This window comes from Peromyscus leucopus, chromosome 1 (assembly GCF_004664715.2).
Source record: "Peromyscus leucopus breed LL Stock chromosome 1, UCI_PerLeu_2.1, whole genome shotgun sequence".
NCBI classification, from domain to species: Eukaryota; Metazoa; Chordata; class Mammalia; order Rodentia; family Cricetidae; genus Peromyscus; species Peromyscus leucopus.
In genome coordinates this window covers 156,034,353-156,053,846 of record NC_051063.1, presented here as the reverse complement: position 1 = coordinate 156,053,846, position 19,494 = coordinate 156,034,353, and the positions used below count along the sequence as shown (strand labels likewise).

General features: G+C 43.6%; 1 protein-coding gene across 1 annotated transcript in view; it reads right to left on the bottom strand.

Moving 5' to 3' along the window:
- Ano5 (anoctamin 5) overlaps positions 1-17,786 on the bottom strand; it is a 72,496-nt gene extending 54,710 nt beyond the window's left edge. Inside the window, exons 1-4 of the mRNA XM_028880173.2 lie at positions 16,613-17,786; positions 8,435-8,478; positions 5,880-5,933; positions 1,501-1,542 (exon numbers count right to left, since the gene is read on the bottom strand). Coding sequence (XP_028736006.2) covers positions 1,501-1,542; positions 5,880-5,933; positions 8,435-8,478; positions 16,613-17,600 — 1,128 coding nt within the window. The 5' untranslated portion in view covers positions 17,601-17,786. The remainder of the gene's footprint in view (positions 1-1,500; positions 1,543-5,879; positions 5,934-8,434; positions 8,479-16,612) is intronic.
- Positions 17,787-19,494: the final 1,708 nt, after the last annotated feature.

The window sequence follows — 19,494 nt, the reverse complement described above, 5'->3', positions numbered from 1 at the left end:
GATCCCTGGGTTTTTCTCAGCGGGTATCTCTGCAGCCCTGTACTGCACCCATCAGCCGAGCTGAGAGTCCCCATAAAAGGGACAGGTGGTGCCTGGCCACAAACAGGACAGAAACCTCGTGCCTGATCTGTGGTCTGTGAATGCAGTAATTCTATTTACCTATGGGTTGCTGCTGGTTGTGATGGGGGAGAAAGAGGTTCTCAAGGCATATGAGGATAAGAGTCGGGAAATGAACAAAGAAACAGAAATAACTAGGGAGAACAGACTAAGTCAGAATACTGTAATTCAAATGATAGGCTTGATTTCTCTGCCTGTCTCTAGAAAAAGACCTATAGCCTCTCCTCTTTCATAAAAAAGTGTGAAAAAAAACCTGAGAAAAATTAGCCTGCTATACCTTGGCTGCAATCAGTTTTATAAAAAGAAAACTAAATAAAATACTCACTGGCACTGTTGTACATCATTATAAAATTAACATTTTTGATAAAATTCACCAAAATGTATGGAAGCCAGTTGGCAAGAGAGACAATATTAGTCCACATATAATCAAAGTACAAAGTCAGAAAGCAAACTAATATCCATGCTTCTCTAGTTCATCATTAATGATTTTAGGAGTGTTTATATTGTTCAGAAAAGCCAACCCTAGGATTTCCTTAGGACTGGAGTTACAGATGACTGTGAGCCACCATGTGTTACCGAGGTTCAAACCCATGACCTCTGGAAGAACAGCCAGTTCTCATAAACACTGAGTCATCTCTCCAGTTCCAAGTCTTCAGATTCTTAACAAAAGTTGATTAGAACTCAATGGAGCAGAAAAAAAAATCCATTCATTTTGTTACAGACAACTGGAAGCTATTAAAATACACCATGCTTTTATTTTGCTGAAAACATGCCATAAAGAATACACATTTTGGCCGGGCGGTGGTGGCGCACGCCTTTAATCCCAGCACTCGGGAGGCAGAGCCAGGCGGATCTCTGTGAGTTCAAGGCCAGCCTGGGCTACCAAGTGAGTTCCAGGAGAGGCGCAAAGCTACACAGAGAAACCCTGTCTCGAAAAACCAAAAAAAAAAAAAAAAAAAAAAAAGAATACACATTTTAGTATATATGTGTGTGTGTGTGTGTGTGTGTGTGTGTGTGTGTGTGTGTGTGTGTGTGTGTGTGTGTATTTGTCCTTAGAGATGCCTGGTTACTACAAAGCAGTACCCAGTTAGGGTCCAGCTTACTATGATTTACATAACTGGTGGTTCTTGAGCCTCTGAAGCTGTTCACACTGTCTGTGTTTGCACATATGCTTTTAGGAAGTGGGCTCATCAAATGGAAAAGATTGAGAAACACCATGGTTAAATGCCAACTGCCTGGGAACTGAGAATCAGTGATTAAGAGCTTCCCTCCCCTCTCCCCCGCCCTGTGGTTATGGCATTTGTGGAATTTCTGAATTTGGAAAGCACCAGGCTGTTACTACAGACACTCAGGCACAGGCATCAGCAGCCAGCACTGTTTTACCATAAGACGCCTCCTCAGGAACAAATTGAATCGCTTCTCAGGCTGTGAAGCAACCAACGGAGAGTCAGCACAATTCCACTCGGGCTTCAAGATTCCAACACACAGGCACACATGAATAAAGCTATGCTCTATAGTGGATGACTACGTTGAGACATTCCAGCCTTGGAGTAAGGCTGTTGTTCCCTCATAGGAGGGGTTTGCTTACAGCTACCACCTACCTGGAAAGAGTTGATCATAGCAAGCCCTGGTTTCACGATGTGAACATCAGGCTAGAGTAAGTTGAGACGTTTCTGACTTAGCAAGACCTACTCTGCCTCAACACCAAGTGTTGCTAGCTACAACAAGCCCCAGCATTAATTATTCCAAATCATCAGGACACTAAAACAGTCTGAATGCTTGCAAAGATGCCGCCCCTCAGAAAGCCTGTGTCCATGAGTTTCTCTCTCATCTTGCCCACTGCTGCTGTGCTACAGAGAAGCTGATAAACTCTCCCCTTCTGCTTAATGTGTGTCTCGGTGAATCCTTCCACCTCTTAAGTGTTATCCACACTCCAGGGCTGTCAATCCTACCCCTGGTACAGCATAAACCTTCAGTATGTGTCTACAACATTTAAAGTCCAACCTCAGAGGAAGTGAACAGGAAGGAAAGAAAAAAATGGGAAGAAAAAAATGAAAATAATGAACAGGAAAAAGTTGTAAACATACAAATCCTTTATTAAAACGACTTTTAAAATATGTTTGGAACTTAGCTGAGAGAGAAAAGAAATGATAAACAAAAATGTGGTAAACAGAAAATCCAAGTGATGTAGTCTGTTAAGTGCGCTTCTACCAACAAATATAGCAAAACCCTGACAGTACTCTGGGTGACTCATAGTGTGGGAAATTTGCATAGCAGTACAGCGTGGTGATATACACCTATGATCCCAGCAGGGCTGAAGCAGGAGGACTGGACATTCCAAACCAGCCCAGGGAACACAGCTACACTTTATCTCCAGGAGATTAAGAAAGAAAAAATAAATTGCATGGGGCTTAATTTTAAACATTCTGTGACTTCCCCAAATACTGAGGTGAAAAGGATTAGCATTCAACTATTGACATAATGAATTGTCTTCAATCTTTTATTACCATGGTATCGTTTAAGACACCAAGGAAATTACCTGAAATTGGTAGAAGGGAGAATGGGCACTGTCTGAAAGAGCTCATTGGTTAAGCTCGCCTAGCAGGCCCTGTATTCAATCCTCAGTGCTGTGAGAAGAAAACTAAAACTTGAAAAAAAAAAAAAAATCAAACCCATAACATCCAAAGGCCCACATTGCTTATATTTGATGAAAGTGAAAAGATAAATAATCATGTAAATTATCATTAAAGGATATCTGCTTCAAGGCTGTGGAGGCCTAAGCAGCTGGTGCTAGCTAGTGCCTGTGCTGGGTAGTTTTTTGATAACTTGACCCAAGCTGCAGTTACCCGAAAGGAGGAAATCTCAATTGAGAAAATGCCTCTATAAGATCAGGTTGTAGGCATGCCTGAAAGGCATTTTCTTAATTAGTGACTGATGGGGGAGGAGGGCCCAGCCTATTGTGGGTGATGCCATCCCTAGGCTGGTAGTCCTGGGTTCTATAAGAAAGCAGACTGAGCAAGACATAATGAACAAGCTCATAAGTAGATCCCTTCATGGTCTCCTCCTGCCTCCAGGTTCCTGCCATGCTTGAGTTCCTGCCCTGATTTCCTTCTATGGTGAACAGCACTATGGAAGTATAAGCCAAACAAACCTTTTCTTTCTCAACTTGCTTTTGAGTCATGGTGTTTCATTGAAGCCACAGAAACCCTAAGGCAGTGTGAAATTGCTCTTCTGAGAACTAATGAGTCTTTGTGTGTGCAGATAGAAGGGTTACTGCTGTTGACTCATGGGTGCATGCTGGATGTCAGACATTGCATAAACTACATTCTTCTGCTGGTCTGAAGTTATTCCCCTTGGTGCTCTGATTTTCCTGGCATCTTTGGTGAGATTTGAGGATTACTGTCAATCACCATTAACTTCCCTGAATTGACTACAGATTCACTAAAAGACATGAGGGCACTGGCGTAGTGTGAAATCTAAATAGGTCTTTTAATAATAAAAAGCCAGGAGTCAGATATTGGGTTAAATGCTGAAAGATCAGAGAGACAAAGGAACAAGCCACTACCATATTTTACCTCTAGGACTCGTCAGCTTGAAAAGGCCTCCAGCCAAAAAGTCTTAGTTCCTGTCTCCTCATGCCTTATATACCTTTCTCTGCCCGTCCATATCACTTCCTTCTTAGTGCTGGGATTAAAGGTATATGACTCCCAAGTATTGGGATTAAAGTTGTGTGCCACCACTGCCTGGCTCTGTTCCTCTCCTAGGCTGAGTAAATCTCATGTAGTCCCAGGTGGCTTTGAACTCACAGAGATCCAAATGGATCTCTGCCTCCTGAGTGCTAGGATTAAAGGTGTGTGCCACCACTGCCTGGCCTCTGTTTAATATAGTGGCTTATTCTGTTCTTTAATCTTCAGGCAAGTTTTATTAGGGTACACAATATATCACCACACACTAGGGTGGCATGGTGAGCTTCATAATCTCTGAGGTGATGAAAGTTAACCCAAAAGGGGCCATAGACTAAACACAACTAAAAGCTACTTTGCAGAAGAAAATCAGAGAAATTGTCCCTTATATTGATGCAAGAAAATATTCCTTAAAGAGAACACAAAAGGTAGAGGCCATTAAAGAAAAAAGAAGAGAAACTGAATTTTAAAAACATTTTTACATTTATTTTAGAAAAAGAAAATAGCCCAGTGATACTCCAACCGAAAACCAGGATGTGTTTTTTCCGGCCTTCCTCACCTTCCTATGTTTAAATTCAAGAATGTCTCATGTACTTGATTTTCTCCGTCTGGGTTCCAGAAACAGTCCCTTTCCTCTGTTCCCTAGTCCCATGCACAGTACTGGGTTCATGGCTGGCATAGCTGTGCATGTTGGGAATCTCCTGCACTGATGCAGACTGTACAAGTGCATCTTAAATCATCCAGCTTTGAATATGTCTAAAAAGATCTTGACGGAGACAGATACACTTCGTGGTAACTGGTTGTAATGAAAACCAAAGTTCTCTAGAGGAGTGATTCATTCTAGGATTAAGGAAAGAAATGTACAAGATGAGCTTGCAGTGTCTTGTAGTATCAGAAATGAAGAAAACATCAAAAATAAAACAGAACGCAATAATGGAGTGTGTTCAAGTTATACAGACTTCACTAAAAAGCTCTCTAATGCAACGAATTACAGTATTGCTGAGTTTATAACACAAGATATAAAATAAATATCTATGAGTTGACACAGAGGAAGGAAGGAAGGAAGGGGAGGGAAGGGAAGACCACAGAAGAACTCTAGGGAAGGGGAATGTGGCTTAATGGTAGAATATTTGTCTAGCATGCCCTGGGTTTAAGCCTCTACTGGTAGTGACAGTAAAAGAAGTTACTATTATCTACTTTTAAGATTAAGCACAACCTCTAGCCCCCACGTGCACACTGCAAACTGGCCCAGAGTCTAGTACAGTATAGAAGAAGAGAAACACACAGAAACATTGTAGTGGAGAAACCCGAGAGCAAACCCACTTTAAGCCAAATAATCAAGGCTAAAGCATCACAGTGTGCCCAGGATATGATGCCAAGCTGGTGACAGTTTTTACTTTCTTCATCTCCAGTTTGAGTCCCGAGAAACACATGAGGAATGCTGCAGCTGAGGTGCACTCTACGAAGTAGAAGGCTAACATAGACCCTGGAGGTCATCAGATACAAGAAAGTACTCGGAGTTGTCTCAACCATGCAGAGGAGACATGGCTACTAAGCACAGTTAAGGACCCCCCTCAAAGACAATGTCAGAGGAAACTTGAACTCCATTTCTTGTCTTCCCAAATACCACCCTTATTTAGTCAGTAAATTAAAAAAAAAAAAAACACCTAAACTTAATCAAATTTAAAGTTCAATAACTTCTGAGTTGGATCTAAGTTTAATTTTTAAAGTTTAAATTACGATTATTCTTAGTCATCAATTTATAAGGAAGCATACTGTAATAGAGTTAGAAGGCTGAGGGTTCAAGTCCAAGACGCTCCGCCTCCATAAACACAGGGTGGCTTTGATGAAGCTTCTGCAACACCAGGACTTATTAAAGTGCAAACTGATGCCCTCTGTATGCCATTCTCATGACCATGTCTAATGTAATATTTTTTCTTAAAGATTTTTCCAAAAGCAATACATTCTCAGATAGCACACATGAAGACCTGGGATTTAAGTGACAGTATCCTTAGTTCAGGTCACAGAAGGACACCTGTGTCTGTTCATCCAAGAAAGGAAGCATGGATCACTGCTTACCGTTGTCTGTGGACCTTTAGAGATGAGGAAGCTGGTCTCTCTGGTGTCCAGGTCCTGTCAATAGCAAAAAGTGGGTGAGGAAGAGGGAGATACAGAGCTGTTAAGGATAGCCTAAGTAAAAAACCATAGCATTCAATTTCCCAAAGCAAGAACAGCAAGGTTCTCTCTGTAGAAATACTGCACCATGAAATATGAACTCTATTTCCCCATCTGAAAAAGTGTAAGAAGTTGCAAATGTATGTACATGCATGTACATGTGTGTGTACGTATCTGTACATGTGTCTGTGTATGGTTGGAAAGAAAAAGGGAGATGAGAAGGACAGAGAAAGGAAAAGGGATATTGTAGAGGAAGCTCTACTAAGTCACGAGACAATCTGCAACAGGTGAAATGCTTAAAAACTTGTACATCACAGTAAAATAACCAGGAGCTCTAGTAGTTTTAGGATCCTGAGCAGGACCAACAGGGAATATACATCACTGACTAGATGTTTCATGCTTCTTGGCATTGGCTTGAAATTATTAAAAATTTGTAGCATTGAAGATGACACATCATTCATTGAAAAAAGTACACAGTTCAAGAAAAATCCCTGTGTACATATGATACACACAATCCACTTGCATCTAAAACATTTCTGCTTTCTTGCACATGGGTTTTCAATTCACTTGTTATTCAGTGGTCCACACACCACAGAACTGGCTCCTGAGGTCTCACTTGCCCACTTTCTGAATTTCCAAGGATGGGATCAGGAGCAGCCCCAGCCAAAGTCCATATCCATACTGGGTACTCAGTTATCTCCTTTTGGGAGCATCATATCTAGCATCTCACTATGACTGGTTGGTTCTGGGCAAATCGATTTTGATAAACTGTGTGGATTAAGGATACCTCAGGAGCTTTTGGGAATACGCTCCTGTGCTGTAGAGCTTACACAGTGAAATTGCCAGGAAGCAACAATACTCTCTCTGCCTTCTTAGCAACGATGAAGCCAGTGCTGAGCACAGGTAAACTCAAACTGCTTCAGCCTACCTAAGTTACATTTGTGGATTCTACTTGTTCATCAAACTACAACAAAATATCAAATAAAATTAACCCATCAGAAAGTTCTGAAATGGTAGCCTCTACAAACAAATGGTGAAGAGATAGATGTCTCAAAGGTTCAGAATGATTGCTGCTCTTCTGGAGGACCTGAGCTTGGTTCCTAGCACCACCTGGAACTCCTGCACCTTCTTCTGGCCCCCATGGGCTCCCGAACACACGTATGCACCATACACATATATGCATTTTAATAGAAACAAAAGAAATATTTTAAAAACCATAAAAAGTATATAAAAAATAAATGGTACATTTCTACCATGAAGACAATAAAGGAACTCAGATTGTTTTTACTCTATCCCATAGCCTTGCAATTCCACATCTGCATTCTCTGATCATACAGAAAGAACAGTTCTTTTACATATGAAATGGCTGAAGAAAACCACACAGTAATGTCCTCACAGGAACTTGGTAGGGAACTTGACTCTCTCTAGCCTTAGGGAAAAGATAAACTTGTTCTGATTTGACCCCCAAAACTACAATTATGTCTTCAGCTTGAAACATAAACTGATATAGTTTCCTTCTTTTTAAAAACTCTTTTCTAAGTATTTCATTGTCTCCCTTGACCTAGACCTGCTATGCATAAGAAGAACCCTTCCTATGGTCAAGCCTATGGTTCCCTCAACAGTGGCATGCCTTTTACATGTGCCTCCTTCCCAGTCCCCAGCCACTAATCAATTAAGTGGTACAAAATGGAACAACACTGATAACTTCTACAAGTAACAAAATGTGGTCTTATTCATTCAGAGGACCTACAAATCATCACATTACTCCATCATGTGTATTTGAGGTGCACAACATACTGTTATAGGACAATCTCACTTTTCCTCTCTCCAAGTGACTACACACATCTGGGAATTGCAGATACAGAGACCAACTATATCTGTTTTATTGCTTTAGTTTAAAGTGGTTTCCTAACTCTTGAGTCACTTGGACCAGACATAGCCCTTGATAACAATATATTCCATACTAACAACCGTGGCATAAACAGATGTCACACACACCAGCATTACACTTCCCCACGGTGTTAGGCTGAAAGTCATCATCTTGCAGATCAAACCCCAGCACATCTGAACTTACTGTACAGGAAACCTCAATATCAATTCAAACTTATGACTGCTTTCCAATACGACACTAGCTTGCTCCTCTCTACTTTAAAACTTAGTTTTTAAAGGAATTTTCAAACTTGTAAGACTCTTAAATCAAGTAACTGGCTGACAGCCAAACTATTCAGAAAGGGTAGGTTTTCTTGAGTGAGAATACCAATCTAATGTTAAATTTAAATAGTAAATGAGGTATGGGATCTGTCTTACACTAAAAGATGAGCAAGTGAGAGAAGAGAGACTACAGTGCATTATAGGAATGGATAAGTAGGGTCCGAGGCAGCTACATAGCTGAGGTGCTAACCTTTACTTTATCTTTGTATTTTACTTATAGTGAACTACTAAACAGACATTGGACTTACCTCAGGACTTTGGAAAGCATACTCTTTTTCTTTGGATCTTAAGCCTAGAAGAAATAAGAAAAAGAAAGATCCGTTATACTGACTATTATGGTGATATTTTATTTGTGCTGAAATGTGATTTTATTTGTATGTTTATAAATAAAGTTGCCTGGGGATCAGAGCTAAAAGCAAGCCATTTAGCAGAAGTCTGGCGGTGGTGGCACATGCCCTTAATCCGATCACATGGCAGGCAGAGTCTCTGTGTAGTCAAGGACACAGCCAAGTGTGGTGACGCGAACCTTTAATCTCAGTACGAACCATAGAGAGCTGGAGGTCTGTATAGACAGGCAGTGATGAGGAGATCATGTGGTTGGGTTTAGAGCCAATGAGCAGATAGAACAAAAAGGCATTAAAAAGATGGGTCACACAGGAGAAGGTCTCTCTCAGGGGAAGGATGGCAGCGACTCGTAAACTAGAGGTAGTCTTGGACTTCGCTGGTGCTCTGATCTCTTAGGCTTTAACTCTGTATTTGGCTCTGTGTTTCTTATTTACTAAGACCGTTTAGAATTTTGTCTATAGACTACTCTTGTTCAAAAGTCTTCATAAGGAAGAAACAGGAATTCAATAAACCAAACAAAATTCAAAGAAAAATGATTGAAATAACGTAAGATATTCTGGGAGCTAAAATGTTAAAATCAGCCTCCAAAGGATGTCTCTTTCTAAAAATTGTGTTATTCTCCTTAGTAATTATTTGCATGTTTTGCATATTATCAGTAGTAGCCTTTTCTTTTTTATTATTATTTTATTTTACAATATAATTTAATTCTACATATCAGGCACGGATTCCCTTGTTCTCCCCCCTCCCACCCCCTCTCCTTCTCCCCAGCCCACCCCCCATTCCCACCTCCTCCAGGGCAAAGACTCCCCCAAGGATTGAGATCAACCTGGTAGACTCAGTCCAGGCAGGTCCAGTCCCCTCCTTCCAGACTGAGCCAAGCATCCCTGCATAAGCCCCAGGTTTCAAACAGCCAACTCATGCACTGAGCACAGGACCCGGTGTCTGGATGCCTCCCAAACAGATCAAGCCAATCAACTGTCTCACCTATTCAGAGGGCCTGATCCAGTTGGGGGCCCCTCAGCCATTGATTCATAGTTCATGTGTTTCCATTCGTTTGGCTATTTGTCCCTGTGCTTTTTCCAACCTTGGTCTCAACAATTCTTTCTCATATAAACCCTCCTCTTTCTCGCCAATTGGACTCCTGGAGCTCCACTTGGGGCTTGGCAGTGGATCTCTGCATCCAGTTCCCTCAGTTATTGGATGAGGTTTCTAGCATGACAATTAGGGTGTTTGGCCATCCTATCACCAGAGTAGGTCAGTTCGGGCTGTCTCTTGACTATTGCCAGTAGTCTATTGTGGAGGTATCCTTGTGGATTTCTGTGGACCTCTCTATCACCCTGCTTCTTCCTATTCTCATGTAATATTTTAAGTAGACAAAACTACTCTCTAAGCACCCAGATATCTTCAAGTGGTCAAATATTTAGTCATTTGGACACACATTCTCAGTAAGTTCCTGACACTACAGATTGTCACATGCAGATTTGATTCTTAATCTCTGAGGACCACAATTTGGGAATACACTGAAACATATCTCACAAGTCAATAACTTCCTACACAACAATATATTTTTGGAGAAATATCTCAATAGAAGTGATATAAAATGTTACCACTTACAGACCATCTCCAACAAATATAACTCCAGGAAGAGTTAGCATAAATTCTGAAAATGTAGAAAATATGAAACTACTAGTTATGTGGGGTCTTCAAAATCTAGGAAATAATACAGCCCAGAAAAGTCTCACAGTTGACAGTGATATAGGAAGCTCAATACCTCTCCACAAGTTGTGCAAGTCAATGGTGTTCATAAAGACTCACAGAAGGCTAAGCACAACAGCATTAGTCATTATGAGGGAAAGAGTCAGACCATATTCACATAACTTTATTACAGTATGTGGTGACAGTCATTTTTTGTTGTTAGCTATAGTTGATCATCTCATGATAACTAATTTAGAAATTAAACTTAAGCATAGTCATGATATAGAAAGATAACAGGGTTTCCTATTAGCTACATTTTCAGGCTCCCACTTGGTCCTCAGACTGTGTTCCTTACAAATAAAGGGTGGGTACCATACACAGGGAGATAATGCATCATGGCAAACAAACACAGCATCTAGAGCTTCCTTTGCAAGAGTATGGCATGAACACAAAGCTTTCAGCTGACACATCAATGGCACAATGCCATCTTCATCCCACAAGGTGTAGGGAGCCGCCATTCACAGATGGCGCTGGCTTCCTGGTAGCCTAGCTGTAAACAACTCCATATTTGGCTATGATGCACGAGTATGGTAATTGGCCTTATGTCCTCAGCCTATCCCGTGGCTCCCCGTGTTCGCATTCTGGCGGGACCCAATCACAGTACGGCACGTTTGCCTGATTCCCTATATAAGCAGCTGCAGTTTAGTCCTGGGGCCCCTCACCTCCCGCTCTCCCTTAATCAAGAGGCGCTCCAATAAAGTGTGCTCTGAGAAGAATCCTCGCATGGTGGTCGTTCTTCCTCGCTGGCCGAGGAGCGCGCCGCAACAAGGTGTGTGAGCATTCAATGAGCTGATGTGTACACTTGGTGTGTAGGAGATCCTTGTTGATGTTGTTGCTATTACTGGGATATTTTATATTCCTAAATCATTTTCCAAAGTTATAAAAATTAATTAGTTGGGTTAAGTTTCAGAATGAAGTTCTGATAATTATTTGTATATTCATGTCTTGTGTTACAGGAGGTGCTCTTAAGATGTTGACACTTATAAGCACAACATGAACATTAATCAACAATGATTGCATTTTCTGAGTGTGGACTTTTTCATGCAAGAGAGGAAAACAGAAATAACAAGTCCTCTGAAAAGTGTATCACATACAAAACCACATGGCAAGGGCTTTCCCAGCGAATACTGCCTCAATATGTAGCTCATGATTCAACAGTGCCCCAAACAGTTCTCATTTGATTTGGGAATGAAGACTGCTCATTTTTACATGCCTTTGTGCTATGGTTTGGATATGGTCTGAGTGTGTCTTCCAGAGTTTCACATGCCAGAAGTCTGGCTCCTCGTGTGACAAGGTTGAGAGGGGAAGGTGAGAGTCTAGACACACATAATTGGAACACTGCAAGCATCCCATTTGGAAGGAATTACTTTAATTCTAGGGGAGCTTCAGTCATTCATTAGGAGAGCAAACTGTCAGAGGAAGAGCACGTTGTGCCCTGAGTCCTTCTGGCATCGTGTCTGATCGTAAATTGTTCTCTTGCATTTGCTCCTGCAATGGGATCTATCAGTCATCGGCACATGTGGCTTAGCCAGAAAGCCCTCAACCTGCACATATGTCAGTTCTTCAGCTCTAAACCCATGAGCAAAATATTACTCTGCTCCTCACATACTATCACTATCCGACATTCCATTAAAGCAACAAAAATTAATTAACAAGCCTTATGACAAAGAGGTGAGGCGAGACTCTCAGGGATATACATTTGCCTCTCAAGTTATGATAGCAGGGGACACCAATTCAGGGAGGTTTATTTTCTTGAAGACAAAAATTGTCACAATTACACCAAAGAACAGGGCAGTACACAAATAGGGTCCTGTCACAGAGTCATCAAAAAGCACATCCTTAAATGAGGTGCCCAGAGCATTTTATGGCTCCATTTTTTATGATGAGAAAGGTGAAAACTCTAAACAGGGAACCCCCCTTTACCTGCTGCTTCCTCTGTTCTGTTTAACACACAATTAGGCAGAATAAACACTTTCAAACTCTCATCTGAACTTGACACGATAGATTTGAAGATTCTGACAAAGGATGCTGTGAGGCTCCCGATCTGACAAGCCCTGCTTGTGCTCCCCTCACACTCTGCCCTTTAAACTCACACTTTCTTTCTCCAGAGTAAACTGCCTCTGCTGGCTCTGCCCAGCTGCTGTTTCACATTGTGGTGGTTCAGACATTCTCCTCTCTAGCCTTGCCCCAAACCACTTCATGAGTACTTTTCTGTGTGTGGAATCTTCTGAGGAGCAATATTGAGGAGGATAGATTTTTCCCCCTGATATATTACACACACACACACACACACACACACACACACACACACACACACACACACACATGAACACACAAACACAGAGATTGCTAGCTATCTCGCACACAAATGTTCACATCTCAGACACATTTATACACTAAACAAGAGGCCTGGGGCTGGAATGAAGGCTCAGAGGTTCAGAGTACACAGTGTTCTTCCAGAGGATCTAGGTTCTGTTCCCTGCACCCATATCAGGCAGCTCATAAAAATGCCTGTTATTCCAGCTCCAAGGACCCCAAGGCTGTCTTGTGGCATCTAACAGTACACATGGCAGACACACAGACATACAATTAAAGATAAGCAAATAAGGGACTGGGAAGATGGCTCAGCGGTTTAGAGCACATGCTGCTCTTGCAGAGGATCGGGTTCCATTCTCAGCACTCACATGGCAGTTCCCAACTATCTGTAACTTCGGTCTCGGGGGATACAATACCCTCTTCTGGTTTTTGATGGCACCATATATGCATGTGCCACACATTCATACAGGTAAAACTTTCATTCATATAAAATACACAAATCTGAAAACCATTTTAAAATAAATAAAAACAAATAACTTTTTATGTTAAAAAAAAAAATCAAGGGGCCTGAGGGTGTCCAACATGTGAGCACTTTGAGATTCTCCCAGCATGGGAGACTTGCTGTAGGCAAGCAACCAGAGCTGGGAAGGGTGGTACCAACCACGGAGGAGATCATCATTTACACACTAAAAAGGAAAGCCAGCACAGACTGAGTGACACGTTTCCACAGAAAGCACCTTACTAAGATCATGCTGTCTTGCAAAACCAAAGCCCCAAATAGCTCCTGCATTTGCCAAGAGATCATCTCACATTACATGCTTACCAGCAGCACAAAATAAAACACAGCCATGTAGCACCATAAACAGTGTTTCGGTTAATATCAGACCGCAGATGGGTTAGTGTTCCCAAGTTTGTCCTGTACCTGGTGTGCAAGAGGAAGCTCTACCACTCAGGCTTTTGAAGTCACCTAACAGCAGATTTCTTAAGTGTATTCCTATTGAGAACAACTAACAACTGCATGGGAACTTAAATAACCTCGTAAGGGGTGGGTGGTTTATTAGAGACACTGTTTAATATAGCTCTAATAATATGACATTACATTCAGCTTTTAAACTTCCAACATGACACTTTTAATCTCCTTTTTCCAGTGCCAGTTTGTCCATAGCAGTCACAGAAGCATAAACAACAGTGTGGTAGTTTGAATAAGAATGGCCCCTGTAGGCTCATATACTTGAATTCAGTCCGTGTGGACCTGTTTGGGGGAGATTAAGAGGTGTACCTTCTTGAAGGAAGTATGTCATTGGAGGTCAACTCTGAGGTTTCAAAAGATCACACCACTTCCATTCTATTTAGCCCTCCCTCCCTCCCTCCCTCCCTCCCTCCCTCCTTCCCTTCTCTCTCTCTCTCTCTCTCTCTCTCTCTCTCTCTCTCTCTCTCTCTCTCTCTCTCTCTCTCTCCTTCTGCATTATGCCTGTGGATCAGGATGTAAGGTCTCAGCTCCTGTTTGCTGAGATGTTCTGTGCCATGATGGTCATGGACTCTAACCCTCTGGAACTCTAAGCCCCATAAATGTTTTCTTTTATAACTTGCCTTGGTTATGGCAATAGGAAAACAACTATGACAAATGGGTAGCCAAACGCTGCTGAGTCCCTGATCTCTTGACTCTCATACTACTCAGTCCAGAGATATGGACAGAATGCAGATACTAGACTTTCAAGCAATATAAATTTCTCCCACCTCCATTTAAATCGGAAGGATAGCTGTGATTACATGTACCACAGTGGCATTTGCCATGTGAGCTTCATGAACATTCTGAAATTTCCTTTTTTTTTTTTTTTTTGGTTTTGGTTTTTTGAGACAGGGTTTCTCTGTGTCCCTTTGGAGACTTTTCTGGAACTCTGTAGCCCAGGTTGGCCTTGAACTCACAGAGATCCTCCTGCCTCTGCTTCCCGAGTGCTGGGATTAAAGGCGTGTGCCACCACTACCCGGCTACTACATTCTGAAATTTCTAAGGGAGACAGAAGCTATATATGTCCTCATGCCAAAGGGTTGCTAACCCCACAGCTTCTAGTAAGTAGCTTCACTTTGAGACTAAATTACATTGAGCTGCAAATACCTGAAAGACTGAAATAGTTCATCTCCATGTGGCTGCAATGAAATATTTTTTATTTATTACCCAGAAAATATCATATCATATATACCTTTTGTTTCATATTTTTCCTTCAAAGGAGAAACAAAAGCCACTCGTGGGATTAAAAACTATGTAGACACTTAGTGGCCATGTCTTAAAATAGTCAATGCAGAGTGACTACATATTCCATAGACCTCCTGTGATAGATGCAAGAAAAACAAAACAAAACAAAACAAAAAAAAACCCGCCAATGTTTAAACAATAACTGACAAATGCATGTTCATTTGATGTATTATTCATTATAGCATAAAGAGGGAAATTAGCTTTATGTCCAGGATTTGATAAATGGATGGGTGTGGCGTTCCTCCACAATGGAATACCACTTGTCAAATGAAAGGAATGGTACACTATGTGACTGAACTTCAAAAACATACCATGAGCACAGACTTCATGACTCCACTTACTTGAAATACCTGAGCTAAGGAAACCTACAGTGACAAGAGGCACACTGCCTGCTGGGGTTGGGGAACGGCTACATGGAGGGGGTCAGCTGAAATGATGAAGATGATGTCCAATGACTCTGTGGCAATGGTCACAAAACTCTATCAATACACAGAAACCATCAACTGTACACTTAAATGGGAAGTTTTGTGGGATGTAGATTATGTCTCAAAAAAAAAAAAAAAAAACATTTTTAAAAGGGAAGAGAGAAGCATGGTGTGATGGTGACCCAAGCCTTGAATCCCAGCACTTGGGAGGCAGAGGCCTCCCAAAGTGTGTGTTTGAGGCCAGCCTGGCCTACACCATGATCAGTTTCAGAAAGAAAAATAAAGGGTGTGGGAGGCAGACAATAACAATAATTCTTAGTCCCTTTAAGACCTAATAGTAAGACTCTACTTGTATCTTCTCATTTTTCTTTTTAATGGATCCAGGGGTGGTGGCTTGGGTCTCTAATGTCAGCACTCAGTCTGAGACAGGATTTCTGCCAGGAGTTTGAAGTCTGGCTGAGCCACAGAATGAGAGATCTTACCCTTTCCTCTTCTAACACCTAAACAAACACCTTTTATATCTAAATAACGGAAAAAAAAACAAGAGAACAAACAAACAAACAGAAAACAGAATTACTAAGAGAATTGAGGCTTGGTGATTCCAGCAGGAAAACTGTATGCTTAGGGAAAATGTATTAACTAAACTATAAACCGACAGACAGTGCAAACGTGCAAACCCCAGTAGAAACTGATTAGTGTTCTCAACAAAAGTAAGACTACAGTTAAAGCTAGTGCTCTCTCTCTCTCTCTCTCTCTCTCTCTCTCTCTCTCTCTCTCTCTCTCTCTCTCTCTCTCTCTCTCTCTCTCTCTCTCTCTCTCTCTCACACACACACACACACACACACACCCCATAGAGTTCTCAAAAGCTGTTAGACCTTAAGAAAGCTGTTAGACCTTAAGGTCTGTCCATCCCATAATCACCGTCTCAAAACATGTCTGAAGGTCTGCAAAGAGCTGACAGGAAGATCTCAGGGCCAGATCCTTACAGGAGGTCGCCATCTGTGCACTGTCCTTGGAAAACCCACTTTCCCAGAGTGGGATCCCCTGGCCAGGGCACCACACCACGCTAATCACTCAGGGTCAGTGGGGTCCAGGACAGGTGACCGGATATCCCAGGGAGTCACAGGTTGCAGGTACCGGGCGCTCAGGTGCGTCGGGGGGGACATCGCGGGGGCGCAGAAAGTCACCCACCGCCTGGCAGGCACAGCGCAGCACGGGGCTCACCACGCCGCGAACGTCCCCGGGACAGAGACCCACAGCTGCCAACGTCCCCCAGAAACCGCTCGCGGAGAAGTTTCACGCGCCTGTTCAGCGCCAGCCTGCGGTCCTACCTTCCTCCTCCACCATCTCCAGCAGGTCCGGGTCGCCCATCTTTGCCAGCTCGTTGAAGGCACTGATGTGCGAGAGGCAGGGGGAGGCAGACCGCTGCGACAGGCGGCGAGATGCCTTGGGGTGGACGCTGAAGCGGATGGTAGGCCGCCGGTATGCCAGCCCTGGCGGCAGTATCCCGCCGGAGCTCTTCCTCCCTGCGATGCTATAAGGTTCTGAGTCCAGACCCAGGGGCACCTGGCCCATCACGGACGGCCGAGGCACTTGGGACACCCGGGGAGTTTCAGCCCCCCGGTGAGCCAGGGACGAGCGAGGAGTAAGGGAAAAGCGGCACCGAGCCAAAGACTCCTGGCGGTATCTCAGGCTGGGCTTCCTCTCCAGGCCGTACTTGCCCACACTCCTGTGGCGACTGGAAGTTAAGTCCCTGTGTTTCACTATCCGTGAGCGATAGCGCTGCTCTGTCCCCTCCATGTAGGGCTCTAAGTACTGCTCCTGGTTCTTGCTAAGCTGGCCTGAATAGCTTTCTTGATCCTGCTCCCTGGCCTCTTGCTCCTCCAATTCACGCAGGCGATTCCTCCACTTCCCTCTAGGCCTTGCTAGCAACTTGTGCCTAGGGACCACCGATTCGTTGATCTCTCCGGACAGCCCAGATTCCGCCCCACTTTCTGCCTCCTGGACTGTCAGCATCTCCATTCTTCTTCCTCTCTCCTGGATTTCCAAGTGGTCCTCCTTGGAGACCCTCACCATGTTCACATCCCTGGAGACTCCAGGTCTTTCCATCTGACTTGCCCCCTCGGGGATCCTCAACATGTCTACATCTGGGGCGACTTCAGGCCCCTCCACCTGTCTTGCCTCCTCAGGGGCCCTCACCACATCTACATCTTCTGGGACTCCTGGCCCCTCCACCCTACCAGCTTCCCTGGGAGCTCCAGCCCTGGTGGACTCCTGGGAATCTCCTGGCTCCCTTCCTTCTTGACCCTCCAGCTCCATACTCAACAGGCTTAGAGCTTCCTGTTTCAACCGGTCCACCCACTCAGGGCAGGTACCCACACTTCACCGTCCCCAACCTTCCTCACATCCCCTCTGGTGGGCAGCCTCAGCCTACTAGTAGGTCTGGTTCCCCTGGATTGCTTGGCCCTCCATTCAATGTGAGGCCGGCTTGGGCAAAAGCTTCTTCCCAGTTGGGAGTTATTTTCTGTCGGATGAGAAAAAGACTCACTTCCCTTAAAGCACCTCTCCCTTTAAGGCGTGTGCATGACGTGGGTCTTCTCCAAGGTTCCAGAATGGCTAGGTATCTGCGGCAACTTGGCCATTAGTTCTTTAAAGGACGCTTCCTGGATGCTGAACCAGGGGTATTTATACAGTCAGACACTGTGGCTAGAAAGTCTGTGTTCTTTCAAAGTTGAATGGGTATGAGCTAGTTACGTGTACACTCACAATGCATGTGATGGGGGAAACGGAAATATGGGAACATCTTTTACAGTCTAGATGAGACTAGTACTTTCTAGGGTATGCGGGGAGTACTCCCTCGAGCATGCTGGGATGAATGTTAACTTCACCTTGAAAATGAAGCAGAGGAATGCCCAGGGGACAAATTGCTCTGATTTGCACCTGGCAGCCCCGCAGTAATTAGGAGATAAGAATTACTGACAGGGTAATCGATGAGTGATGGGCTGAGGGTAGGGTGGTCAGGCACCTGAGCAGAGCACCTTGGCAATGCAGCGGGCATGACACTGTCTAGGGCTAGATTGGGGTGATTTGAGAATTAAGGAACAGTCAACCAAAGAAAACTTGGTGTGACTTGGGTGCGTGGCTTCTGTGTGTTTCTCTGTTCTAGGATGTTCTGAAATGGAGGAATCACCTTTTAGAGATTCTGGGATGGCTATGATTTTGCTCCAGGGCTGTAGTCTCCTCTTCTTCTGTACAGTCCAGATTTTCTCCCGCTGAGCATCTAGGGACACGCCTGGCATGGCAGGAAGAGAAGAAAAAGGGAAGAAAGGGGAATCGGGTGCAGCAGTCAGGAGGTCAAAGGTGCAAAAGGGTGGGTAACCAAAATTCTGGATTATGTAGGGAAGAGCCTCTTGGGGAAGGGAAGCTGGAGAGTTCAGGGTAGAGGGTGGGGTATGAGAGCCACATCCTGTAACAGGTAGGGAGGGAGGGATGCTGGGAGAACCTGGAGGCCAGGTCAGCTTTGATATGTTAAATAGGCACCGGACCATTTGTCCTGGGTTTGAAACTTAACATCCCATAATCATAATTATGGCAGAACTGTTTGGTTCTTCCTCATAGTCCTCTTCTTACACACTTCAGTTAAATCTTTGTGGCACCATCATCACAAGAGCATGCAAAGATGTGTCTCCTAGGTGATTCTAAGTCCAGACACGTTGTCACTCAAGATTAACCTTTCCACTACGTACCTGCTATTTGTCCTAGCTTCATCTCTTTTCTTTTTTCTTTTTTTTTCTTTGAGACAGGGTTTCTCTGTGTAGCTTTGCGCCTTTCCTGGAACTCGCTTTGGAGACCAGGCTGGCCTCAAACTCACAGAGATCCGCCTGCCTCTGCCTCCTGAGTGCTGGGATTAAAGGAGTGCACTACCACCGCCCGGCATCTCTTTTCCTAAGATAAAATACCCTGACAAAAAGCAACTAAGAGGAAAAAGGCTTTCATTGAATCTACAGGCAGGTTTTAGTCCATCATAGCCCAGAAGACATAGCAGGGACTTGAACCAGCTTGTCACATCACAATTGAAACAAAGTAAAGACAGCTTCTAGGAAAGCACCACCAACTTATCTTGGGCAAGTTGGCCTCAAGGTTACTTGTTGAGTGGCTGCTCTGGAGACCCTAAGGGCCTGCCTGGTGCCATTGCAACATGCTCCATGGCTTC